Raw genomic sequence first — 13,446 nt, 5'->3', positions numbered from 1 at the left:
TATTTGTTGAATAAAGAAATTTGCATTACAGATAAGCCATCTGGGATCACCACTCCATCCCTATCTACATATATTTGCAACATCCATGTTTTCAAACGTAAAAAGCTGTTATTACAAAACTAGAACAGCGTGTGACCAACTTTGTGTTACAGAATTTTCCATTTGTGAATTATTTGTACTAACAAGCATCAAAAATTAAAATAAAGAAAGACACCCCACTAAAAGCTCTTTGAAGTGCTTCTCATTCTTTGCATTAGTTCCATTTGCCTGTTTATGAAAGATGCTCTCACATCACTTATCTGTTAGGGATAAGGAGAACTCACTGTTCATTTTAATATGTGTATGCACTCTAGAAACCGATTAACTTACCTACAATAAAAAGTACACAATCAATGATAATAGCACATACAAATAGGTAAGTAACTATTGAAAGATTTTCCTACTAGTTTCTATGCATTCTTATGATAAAATTTAGACTAAAAAATAAAGAATGTATGTTTCTATCTTCCTCTTAATGTGGCATATCTTTGAAGTATGTGACTATTTGAAAATTTTTTCATCAAACACTTATAGCCTGTTATTGTTACATGTGATAATTATTTAACATGTTACTCATGTGTATAAAATATTTATCTCAGTAATACCCTCATTTCACTAAGAGAAATCACTTGAATTTATTTTAAGTAAACATTGGCTATGATTCTCAAATTTCAAAATTCTTATCACTTTTCTTATATTAAATAAGCATGACAAAATAATCTTTCTGAATCCAAAGACAGTGATTCCATTATATGAAATAAGTCTCATGGCTCTTTGTTCTCCACCCGCCTTTCAAACATGTATCTATCATTTACCTATTAGTCAACAAACCCATTAACTTTCATATGGTATATGAAATACCCTATGTATGTGAGATACCCTACTGTATATTGAAATACCCTACATGCTACTTTAGCATTTATTGAGACACAAATTTTCATATGGATTTCTCAACTCTACGCACATACTCTGAGAAGTAACTGATAGTCTATCAATGTCAAAATTCAAGAGAATGCAGTGACATTTAAAAAATGGATAGGAAACCTAAGAAACTACAAAGATGGAAATTTTAAAATCTAGTAAGCTAGGAGGCAAGGGGTCTAACTGCTCTGCACAGTAACTATCTTTCTGTAATGATTTTAGTCTCACTATTGGTGGAAAAGGGCAAAGTGACATTTCCCTCAATCTGCATTGGGTAAAATTCATGATCTGCCCCCAACTTACACAATTAACTTCCAATACATTTGCACACAGGGAATGCAAAACCAACTACTTTCACCTGCGGTCCTTTCTACTTTGGCATTTCTGATAGTACTCCCAAGAACCCTCCACTAACTTAGAGTGTGTTTAAGTTAGCACCCACTTGAAACTCTGATACTCAATCATTATTCTCTTCAGGGCCTATTAGTCTTACTTGAGTTTGTCCCATATAGAGTGCAAGACCAACACTTTCTTATTACAAACTCTATTTTCTCCTCTTTAAGTTAGCATAACCACCTGGTGACCTGGAGAGTTGATACTGAACTGTTCAATCCTCATCCTAATTAGGTAAATCAGCTAAACAACAGGAAACCTCTACCTACTTCCCTTTGGAGGCTCCAGTGAATGGCACTCAGGCCGCTCCTCGTTTAGGAAGGAAAAAATCTGATCTGAGAGTCAAATGTGGTCTGATTCCACAGGTCCCAGCACTGCTTCTTAGCTTCTGAGTTGGCCTGTGTTCATATCTTTCAATAACATTAAAGAAGGCTTTGGCACAGCTGTAATGAGGCAGGTTTTCCTAATCTGATGTTTTCTTACATCCAAAATAGTGAAGACCTCTTCACTGGTACTCCATTCCACGTAAGGGCATCTGAAGCATTCCACACATAATGGTTCAAATTGCATGCAATTAAGGAAGAACATCATGTATTTCAAATCATCTCCCAAAGGCCTCAAGATTTGCCTCATAAGCAAGAGTGTGTTAATTTGAATTAATCACTCACCTTCATTGCACATAATGTTAGAACTAAATTTCTTTTCCTTTCCCCTCTTCTCCAAATTATTCCTGCCTCAAATACAAAAATGAATCTTGTATATTTTCATGAAAAGGAGAAACCACTGTAAAATGCCTACTTTTCATTACCTTTATCCAAGTTTCTTTACCACGGTAGTGCTGCAATTTAGGTAAATAACTGCTGAGGTCCAGAACAGACTCTTTTTTGAGTTCTGGGAGAAACACAGGAGCAGCTCTTACTTTATCATTGCCTGATTAGCATATTTGTTAAGAAAGATGACAATCAGAAAGGCCTCTTCGCATCTCTGTTCTAAGGTGAGAAACTATCATAAAATAACCTTAAGCAGCAAATAATTGATGTAAAACCAGTATTAATACATCTATTCATACAGTCTTCATTTTAACGACTTCTTTATCATTTATCATAATAAAGATGAAAGGAGCCAGCGTATACACAGCTCGTTATGAAAATTAAGCCTTTACGTTAACAAGCCAAATACCAGAAGGATTCATTTAATTTTTCCACACACTGAATCCACCTCAAAGCTCTCATTTTCTTCTTTCTTATCACACACTCCTTGCTGAAGCAACCTACTTACATATCCTTTCTTTCCTTTATCTTTCTTGGTTTCTGATTTCCTTGACGTCACAGAGTAACCACAAGACCTGAGGCTGGGATGTCTGGGTGGCTCAGTCAGTTAGGCGGCTCCCTTTGGCTCAGGTCATGATCCCAGGGTCCTGGGATTCAGTCTGTAGTGGGGAGCCTGCTTCTCCCTCTGCCTGCTCTGCCTGTCACTCCCTCTGCTTGTTCTCTCTCTCTCTCTCTGATAAATAAAGTCTTAAAATCAAAACAAAACAAAACAAAAAACCCTGAAGATACCCCTCAGTTAACACTTGTTTCAGATAGCTCAAGTGTTCTTGCTTACCTGCATTATCAATAGATTTGCAGATTATTCCAGGTGTAGAAGCCAGATTAATTTGCAAGAAAGTTCTGCCATGGCTTAGACCAGAGAAAACTACTGAATACCTTATAGATCAACATGCCTATGCATGATTGATAGATGCCAGTCTACTCATTGGAACATAAAGGTCCTTCCTAATTACATGAGAATCCTCCAGTACTTTCCCATTCTTGGGAAGATTTCGGAGACACCCAGATTATGAAGCTTGTTTATTGCTGTCAGGTGGAATATCTAAAACAATAACATATTTAATAGTAAGAATTAAAAAAAAATGTTTTTGAGTCCTTATAACTGATTCCCTGACATCCTGATTGCTGAATGGTCACTCTTGACTCCAGGATCCAGAGAAAACCATGCTTCCTGTTATTACGGATGCCTGTCTCAGACCTCCCAGCCTCAAATGAGTACCTGTCTGCCTAACCTAATGCCATAAATACCCCCTGGGACTCAAAAGGAGCAGTTTTCACATTGTTGTGTGTGTTGGAATCATATGCAGTGCTTCACAGAATGCAGGTTTCCAGGCAGCCTGGGGAATATGCAATTTTTAATAAAATATTTCCAGAGATTCTGATGCAGGTGGCCTTTCAGAGCACACTCAAAGGAGCACTGTACTTGAACATGCAAAAGATTTCCAGCAAGTTGCAGAAGGGATAACTCAAATTCATAAAAGGAGAAACCCTAAGATAAAACAATCTCAGTTCAGGAATCCCAGATCAGAGGAATAGTCATGCCTTTATTTTAAAAGTATGCCTTACAAATATCTGTTCAAGGAAAATTGGTGTATAGAAATGGCATTTTGGAGGGACCATTTATATACCTCTGCCCAAGTAAATTATTGTTAAATTCTTAGGAAGGTCAGAGAGCCTAAAGCAAATTCTTATGGAATCTCAGGCTTAGGTTTCAAAATTCTTACAGAAATAAAAGAATCACAATTGGTGTTAAATATGACCAGACAGTACTAACTACAGTGTGAATTATAAAAATTATTTTTAATGTGTGAGATACTAAGGAGCATAAATATATACACTTATTCAAACAAATCTGTACTTGCTTTGGAAATTTAGACTATTCAATCTTTAAAAAGAATGGCAAATCCATGCAACCTACAAATATCACCCACACTTTTGCAACTCAAGATTGAATGCTGTTTGTCATGAAAATGGCACAAAACTACAGAATGATGTCAAGACGTCTCTCTCCCATCTGCTACTCAACACTGTCAGACATTAGGCACTAATATTACAGCATTTTTACCTACAGAGTTGAAATGTCAATTTGGCAGCAGAAGGTTACAAATATGCCCTTGATTTAATGCAGTGCAACTTAAGTTTCCAAGAAAGTTTGCCTCCTCAAGAGCCACAGGCCTTCCGCCTAATTCTTCAGGAGGATTGTACTTCTCAGAAATACCTCAGATGGTAGCTCCACCCAAGTCCTTATTCCAGCGAATAGTCTGTGACTTAACTGATTTTTAAAAAGAAAGCGCAACAGAATGTGTTACCCTACATTAGCCTTGAACAAATCAGGGTATGCCTACAGGAAGAGTCTAGCATGAAAATTCAGGAATATACTTCAGGCTTTTACTGGGCTATCATAGGAAGAAAGCTGAAGACACTGAGCTCTCATTACAGTAAAATATCCTGAAAATGCTCTCAAAGTATTTTTAACATTTATTGGTGGCAAAGTGTTGCATAAACTAAGACTAATTTAGAGGTCTTTCAGAAATGAATTCTAAAGCAATTGCATGCAGAAAGGTGTAGAATGAGAGGGTTCTAAGGTGATTTTTTTGTATGTCTCAAGAGAAGCATTAGCGAATGATGACAAATCAATTAACAGAATGCTTCCTTAGCCTCAGAGATGTGAAAAATACTGTGATTTTGCAGGGATGGCCATGAGGTTCCTAAATGTACTCACTGTGAGTCACTCCTCATAGCATGGAAATATCTGCACTGGTTAGAAAGTCTGAGAGGATAACTACAAGCTAATTTTAATAGCTTTTGGTCAATAGCAGAAGATTGGAAGCATAGAGCCAACAATAATTCTTATTTTGCAATAAACAATTTTATCACTCTCAGGACCGCATAAATATTTAATTGTAATCCTCTTGCACACACATTCTCGTGGCTTAACAGAAGATAAATAAGAATATAATCATACATGGATACTTCTCCCAAATGAGCCTAATACAAACAACTAAAGAATCATCCTTCTCTCAGTGAGTACAATATAAGATACACTTTATCAGTATTCTATTATTATTAATGACTCTCATGATTCCCTTATAAAACACAAGTAAGAAAGGAAAATGTTAATGCTGAGATTTTACAGTACTTTAAAAAGGGAAAGGGATAAAGAATTCTGAGTATAGAATTCCAAAACTAGACATCTTTCATAAAATCAGAATTTATAAAGCAGAAGACAGTATCAGAAGGACCCAGGATCCTTAACCAGCTTTTGCATGGCAGTGTTCAGCAGAAGTGAGGTAGTCTCGTTATCTCTGGAACACAATGGGAAATCAGGACAAAAAAGTCCAACCTCCCACCGATTTCTCACAAAAGGTGTTTAAGTCATTCCTTCTCAATTTCATCTATGAAAGGCCAGCATATCACCTTTAAACAACTAGCCATCAAAGTATGAAAAGCTTATTGGCATGGAATTGCTTTTCAGGCACATCAGGCTCTTTTCTGCATTGACCGAAGAAAGATCAACACATGTTTTGTAGGAGTAGCTTTAAACAAAGTACAGGAGAACCATCAAGAAGTCGTAGAAGAACGTTTTCTTAGAATTTTATTTAAATTCAAGTTAGTTGACATATATTGCCTTATTAGTTTCAGGGGCAGAATCTAGTGAGTCATCACTTGCCTATACCACCCAGTGTTCCTTATAAGTGCCCTACTCCATGCCCATCACCCAGTTATCCAGCCCTTCGCCCACCTCCCCCCAGCAACCTTCAGTTTGTTCCCAGCACTTAAGTTTCCTATGGTTTGCCTCCCTCTCTGTTTTTAATCTTATTTTCTTTTTCCTTCCCTTCCCCTATTTTCACCTGTTTTGTTTCTTAAGTTCCACATATAGGTGAAATCATATGGTATTTGTCTTTTTCTGCCTGACTTATTTCACTTAGCATAATACCCTCTAGTTCCATCTATGTCATTGCAAATGGCAAAATTTCATTCTTTTGATGGCTGAGTAATATTCCTGTGTGTGCACACTCATGCACACACACACACACACACACATGCACATTCCACACATAGCAGAACATCTAAACAAAATCATGATGGAAGCGTTCCACAAGGAGATTACTACTACTCAATTTGTAAATACTGTTAGGGTGATTTTAACAATGTTACTACTCCTGAAAGCAGGGTTCAGAAATGAAAACATGAAAGAGTAGAATTTTGGATGTTCTCATAATTTGCTTCTTCATGAGCCATTATATTTTCACTAGTTCATAAACTGAATTTACAGTTTTCCTAATGTATCTTAGATTTATAAACTCTGAAACAAGTAGATAAAAATGTATCTATTAATTTTTTTAACTCACATATGCATCCAACACATATTAAGCACTACCCACGACTGCTCACCACCTATAGAGCACTTCTGCTTGTGACATTCATAACCTCCAGATACAGGTCCTTATATTTGTTGTTAATATAACACTGATATTTTAAATGAAATAACTGCTATTTTATTCCTTAACAAAGTTTTTAAACTAAGGTATAATAATGTGCACTTCTTTAAGGCTTTTTAAGTCATTGGATCCTTAGCTGAATAGCCTATCACAGAAGTTTTTAAAATATGTAATGCAGGCCAAAAAAGTTATTATATTCATAATGCAACAAATTGGCATGTGTTCACCATAACTGAAAGTTCCAGGAAAAATGCTACTAAATAAATAAATCAATGCAGAACTGCCCAGGGCAAAGATGATGATGATGATGATGATGATGAGATAATAGTGATGGTGATGATGATGATAATTTATCTCTAAATTCTTTTGGAAAATTAACACATTTTCCAAATAATTTTCATGTATTTTGAATATTTGCAAACAAAATACTATGCAAGTCCATGATCAAGTGATACACCCTTTTATAGCTTAAAACTGTACTCAGAGTCTATTAATAACTTTAAATATACAAATGCAGTGGTAATTACACTTCTTGTTGCAAATCTTGTAAATTTTCAGTTTCTCTCAATATTAAGCTAACAAGTGGCTTCAGTAAGAGTTCTATTTTCTCTAGCTGCTAATTCTACTCTTTCCCAGTCCCTGCTTTACTCAGGGTGCAGCACGAGTCATGACTATCCTAACAGCTCTCACAGAAGTCCATCCTTTAGTTCACACTTTTCCTACTCTCATTCTCCTACTTTTAAACATTTAATGGATTTTCCTAGTAAACTCAATCTTCTAATATTGTTTGCCATATGATGTCCTCCATAATATGCCTAAGCCTCATTAAATCTTTACTTCCCAATGCTTTTATAATATTTTATTCATAGCACTTATATACTGAATATAATTAATTACATACTGTGTATCATCCCTGCTAGACTGTGAATTCATTGAAGACAAGGACTGCATCTTGTTCATTTTATGTCACCCAATCTAATAATGCTTTATCAAAGCAAAAAACAAAACCAAACATGAACATCCATCAACAACAAAATTCTAGGCATTTTCATCACTAATTTCAAAGTCTGAGTCATAACACAATGGTATTCACAAGCAATTGATTGATCCTTATACACAAGCAATGAAAATCAGAGTATACTTGGACAAGGCAGTGTCATTTCCTATAGAAGCACATACCATGAAAAATGGGGCAAAAATATAACATGACCAGAATTCATGTACATAAAATCATAAAGCTTGACTTGGGGACCTAAATAAATGGGGAGAAGTAGCATCTCTTAATATAGAAAGCTTACATTTGAAAAGATATTAATCTTTAAAAATTAATTTATAAATTCAATGCATATCCGGTCATAACTATAGGAGGATTTTTAAGTCGACTTTGTCAAATTGATTCTAAATTTATGTTGAGAAAATCTGTAAGGTTTTGAACAAAAATTTTATAAAAACTTTTTCAACCATAACACACTATAAAGCTAAATAAACTAATTAGAATACGACAGGAGCTCACAAAAGAACAAAGGACCAAGTAAACAGAATCAAATCAATTCCCTAAAATATGACCACTTGTATTAAGATAAACATATCATTTCAAATGTTTGAATAAGGAACTCCTTTTAAGTCAGATGGAAATAATTGGTTAAAAATGTATTAAAATGAGGGCTTCCTGGTGGCTCAGTCAATTAAGAATCTGACTCTTGATTTTGGCTCAAGTCATGATCTCAGGGTCATGAGATTGAGCCCTATGTCAGGCTCTCTGCTCAACAGGGGGAGTCTGCTTGAGATCCTCTCTCTTTCCCTCTGTCACTCCCTCCTATTCTCTATTTCATATAAATAATTAAATCTTTTAAAAATATATATTAATGTGAAAGAAAATTAGACCCCCAACTCCATTCTGTGCACAAAAACTAATTAGAGGAGGAAGGGCTGAGTAGATAGATGTAAAAGCAAAATAGCATTTTAAAAAACACAGTATTTTCAAAATCTTCAGATAAGAGGAGTTCTTCTAAATGAGACAGAACCAGAGAACTAGGAAGTTATAAAAGGGATGACTAGACATATAAAACAAATGCCTTTGAATGATGAAATACATCACAAAATAAAAAAAATTGACAGAGTCAAGAGAAAATACTGTAAAAGTGTATGTTACAAAAAGAATTAATAACTTAATACATATAAAATATATAAGAAAATATACTCAGAAAAATATCTTATCCTTTGTTAGTTTTTAATTCTTTTTTTTTTAAATCGGGTAATAATTCACAAAAGAAAAAATACAAATAGCAAATGTGTATGACAACTAATTTAACTAGTATGGTAGCAACTTATATTTGCTACCAGGCTATCAAAAACTTAAAAGATATATATGATTCATCATCATGGAGGGTTTGAGGAGATCAGACACTCTCACACAAGGTTGATGGAGGGCTAAAACGGTAAAGCTTTTGGAAAACAATTTGTAATATTTATCAAAAATTTTATACCTTGTGAACCCACAATTCCACTTGCAGGTATCTATCCTATCAAAATATCATATGCACAACAAAAGACTACTCAAGGGTACTCATGGTAGTCTTACTTATAATAATGAAAAATTAGAAACAATGGAATAAAGCTCCCCAGTCTAATTTATAGAAATGAGTCTGAGAACAGAATACATTTCTGTAAAATTTTTTTAAAAAATCAAACTCTATGGAAATGTAAAGAAAAAATGACTGGATTGATACACACGAAATATTGACAATTTTATTTGTGAGGAGGATAAACATGGGAAGGCATGGAAAAGAGTAAAAGAAATTTTTCACATTGTATTGCTCTTTTGTTTTATTCTTTTACAATTAAAACTAATTCATGTGGCTTTTATGTATTTAAAAAACAATTCCAATAAGAGTACCCAAGAATACGTTTACTTAACTGTACAAAAAATGGTAGGCATGAAAGTTTATAGTTTGAATAATTAGTAATTAATTACCAATTCATGCAACAAATAAATACTGACAGAGTTTGCACTAAAGATTAAATGCGAGAGTAGTAATACAAGGATGAGACAAAACCCTATCTTCAAAGTTACCAAAAAATCATCAGGGATGCAGAAAGGGAATGAACTACAAGGTGACAATTGCCAATTGCTACAATTCAGACATACAGGATGTTACCTTATCCTTACTGGAGAAGACAGATTTCAGGCATGGGAGTGCAAGTGAAAATTTTTTTTTTCTTTAGTGAATAGTAATATTCCCAACAGATAAGAGGGAATGCAAGTGGGAAGGAATTCACATAATGGGCAGTCACCCTGACTTGAGGTCATGGGCTCTGCTGTGCCAGTGTTGGCTGTTGAATCTCACCTCTGCCCCTCACTTAAAAGCTGTGCAACCTTCGGCTAAGTGACTTAACTCCCCTTAATCTCTATGTCTCAGCTATAACATGGCTAATGTAACCATCCATCCTGAGGGATTACTGAGAAAACTGCACAAGGCCATTCATAAGAGCCTCAGCAGAATACCTAGAATACAAGTTTTAATAAATATTTGCTTTTCTTCTACTTGCTATCTTTATTTTTTTAAATATTTTATTTATTTATTTGACAGAGCTCACAAGAGGCAGAAAGGCAGGCAGAGAGAGAGGGGGAAGCAGGCTCCCTGCTGAGCAGAGAGCCTGATGCAGGGCTCGATGCCAGGACCCTAAGATCATGACCTGAGCCAAAGGGAGAGGCTTAAACCACTGATCCACCCAGGTGCCCCTAGCAGTTTATTTCTATTATATAAAAGAGGTCCAAAGGTATACAATTATGATTGGCATAGGATTTTCAGAAGACATGGTAAATCCAGGTTTCTATTTTACTATTTTCCACCTTCAGTGATAGGGTTCAGCACCTCTTAATTCAAGATGGTTACTGGAATTCTAGCCATTGCATCTACATTTCCGTAATGGCATACGTGCTATCTTTAAAGAAGCCAAGAAGAGCATGCTATGCTTCGGAAACTGAAAGGCTGATACAGACTGGTAGCAAAACTATGAAATTTTCCTAGGAAACAGTGACCCATGATAACCCTCACCTCCAAGTTATGGCCAGGCATGTGCCTATAGAAATCTGATTTTATATTTACTCACTTGCATACCAATGGGACAACTATCTCAGTATCAGTAAAACAAATTTTAATATATATTCAATGAGATTTGCATTATTTTCCTGGTGAATTGTATAAATGATAATTAAATTATTTACTCCAAGTATGTAAGGCTTCCAAAACTAGAATTGAAAACAATGCTTTGTCTTAGTCAAAAAGGAATTTAATTTTTGAAAAAAATAATTCATCCACTGGAATTCAATAAAATATTCCATTAAAAACTAATGTAATGAAGATGAGTCAAAGATCCTTTTCTTTCAGTTTTCATCTGCCCTCCAACTTTAGGACATTTGCTACTTATATGCTTTCTCATCATTGTTTCAAATCCATAAGAATTCACATAAATATATGTATGTATTCATTATATATATATATATGCAGTAATATTATATATTACTTATTAACATTATAACAAGTATTAGTAACATTAAGAATAAGTATTTCTTATTCACTTAGTAACATTATATATATACATATATATATATCAGCAGCAATAGTAATTTCATTAAAATAATTAATTTAATTATTATGATTAAAGAACCAGGCAATATAGAAAAACTCATAGGATTTGAAATGGTAGTTTTGTGTGTGTGTGTGTATAATATATATCTACAGTAATAATATTTATTATAATGAGTTGACAGCGTTGGGCTCTATAGCCAGACTACCTGGACAAAGCCCTGGTCCTGTCAGTTACTAGCTGTGTAAATTTAGGCATGATGCTTGACCTCTCTGAGCCTCAGTTCCCTTACCTATGATATGGGAATAATAATAATAATAATAATAATAATAATAATGATAAATCTACATATCTCAAAGGTTGTTGTCAGAATTAAATGAATTGCTACATATTCAACAGTTAGAACAGTGTCTGGGCCCTTAAGAGTGTTTATGTAGTGGATGGTAAGAGGTCTCTTCTAGTCCTCAAACCTTTACTTGTGGTGCTACCAACACAATTCTCTCCTTTTCCTGCTTCTCTTTCAATGCAATGTTACATTTAAGTACACTGTCTTACTGGCTTTCTGTCCTTTTTAAACTTCTATGTCAAAGTAATCTTCATGTCATACTGAATACTTTACTCAGAGTCTTCATGTCTTATTATAGAATCAAAGGTACATCTTAATCATTACTCCATATATTGCTATCTTGGTGGGCCTTCTTCTAGCACTATTATTTCTAAGTTTCTGCCCAATAACAATGGATTATTAAAATTAAAACTGTACTTGGATGTGGAACAATTCAAAATACTTAAAGGACTGAGTTTATTTTACTGTTTAATCTCAACATTTACTAAATAGCTTGAGTTTACAATCAATATTATTTTAAAGAAATAACTGTTCAATGACTATTCCAAGGAATAACTCATACTAGCATTGTAAGTCTAATGATGAAAATAATATAAATATTACCATAACAAGTACAACTAGAGGCTTCTGCTATAAGATTGATATACATTTTGTCCAGAACAGCTTTACTCCATGGAATATTTATTTCTGTCTTGCAGCACAAGCTTCTCATAATGAATCACATACAAAAAACATTAAAAAAAGATATACGAGTATATGTTGGGAAAAAAAATTGCTGTTGCTTGAAGGTATTTTCCATCAAAAATTAAATATGGCACAATGGTCATTTTGTAGAGTTCATTAATGAAATTGGGAAGGGATTATTAATCTCCAGTGTTAAATTGAACTTACAGTGAAAATTGATCAAGCTTCTCCTGATTCAGAAATACCCCATGGCTTCTATTGATCAAGAGTTTGGGACAGTGATTATAATTCATATCCAAATACCAAAAAAAAAAAAAAGAGATAGAAATTGTTCTTAAAAGGTTTCTTATTCAAAACATGTAATATTTAGCTTTATAGAGGAAGCCTTATGGACACAGTTTTCTTGTGAAGATCCACTGGAAAACATACCTGGCCAGGCTGAAGGCATCGTCAATCAAACCTGCTCTGTTACTGACAGAGAGAACCTATGAGATCAGAAAGAAAGAAAGAAAGAAAGAAAGAAAGAAAGAAAGAAAGAAAGAATCAGGATTAAAATGGCACATGTTGACCTCTTGAAACATGTTTGAGAGTAAATCCAGTTTACCTCATGGTTCCTGATTAATTGATCAATTAATAATCGCCAATTCCTTAAATCATAGTTGACTCTAAAATAGCCAGTTTGATTGATATTCCCCAGCAACCAGCTTCCTTTGTCCAAAGTTATTCTGTGGTGCTCTGAAAACAACATTTTTGGGGGTAAAACAGATTTTAAATTTATGGGTTAAAATGATATGAAGTATATTTTCTAAATAATGGATATTAGAGTAAAAATAATAAAAAGAGAACACCGTGATAAATACCAAATTGAAATTTAATCTTTAATCAATTCATCACTATATCTAGAATTCACTAGAAAACCTTCAGTTGTTTACTCTATTACCTCAGTTTTCTCATAATTAACATTTTTTTCTTGATAAAACCTCGTTACCTATACACAATGTTTGTCTCAGATAAATGTCACCAAGAAATTGCCTGGATTCATGTGACTTCTAGTTAGATTGTATTTAAATATGGGGCTAGAATAGAAGAAACGGTTTTAGATGCATATTCTACTTATTTTATTCAGTAAGAAAGTGATTAAAACAACAGGACTCATTCCTTTTAAAGTCACTATTGTTTCTTGCCTTTTTTCTTGTGCTTT

The 13,446-nt window shown here is 34.2% G+C and overlaps 1 protein-coding gene across 1 annotated transcript in view; it reads right to left on the bottom strand.

Moving 5' to 3' along the window:
- The window catches only part of TRHDE (thyrotropin releasing hormone degrading enzyme), a 382,185-nt gene that overhangs the window by 65,213 nt on the left and 303,526 nt on the right, over positions 1 to 13,446 (bottom strand). Inside the window, exons 11-12 of the mRNA XM_004752417.3 lie at positions 12,850 to 12,980; positions 12,675 to 12,730 (exon numbers count right to left, since the gene is read on the bottom strand). Of these exons, the coding sequence (XP_004752474.2) occupies positions 12,675 to 12,730; positions 12,850 to 12,980 (187 nt within the window). The remainder of the gene's footprint in view (positions 1 to 12,674; positions 12,731 to 12,849; positions 12,981 to 13,446) is intronic.

This window comes from Mustela putorius, unplaced genomic scaffold (assembly GCF_011764305.1).
Source record: "Mustela putorius furo isolate JIRA1106 unplaced genomic scaffold, ASM1176430v1.1 tig00537227_pilon_pilon_pilon, whole genome shotgun sequence".
NCBI lineage: Eukaryota > Metazoa > Chordata > Mammalia > Carnivora > Mustelidae > Mustela > Mustela putorius.
This window is presented reverse-complemented; position numbering and strand designations above follow the sequence as displayed.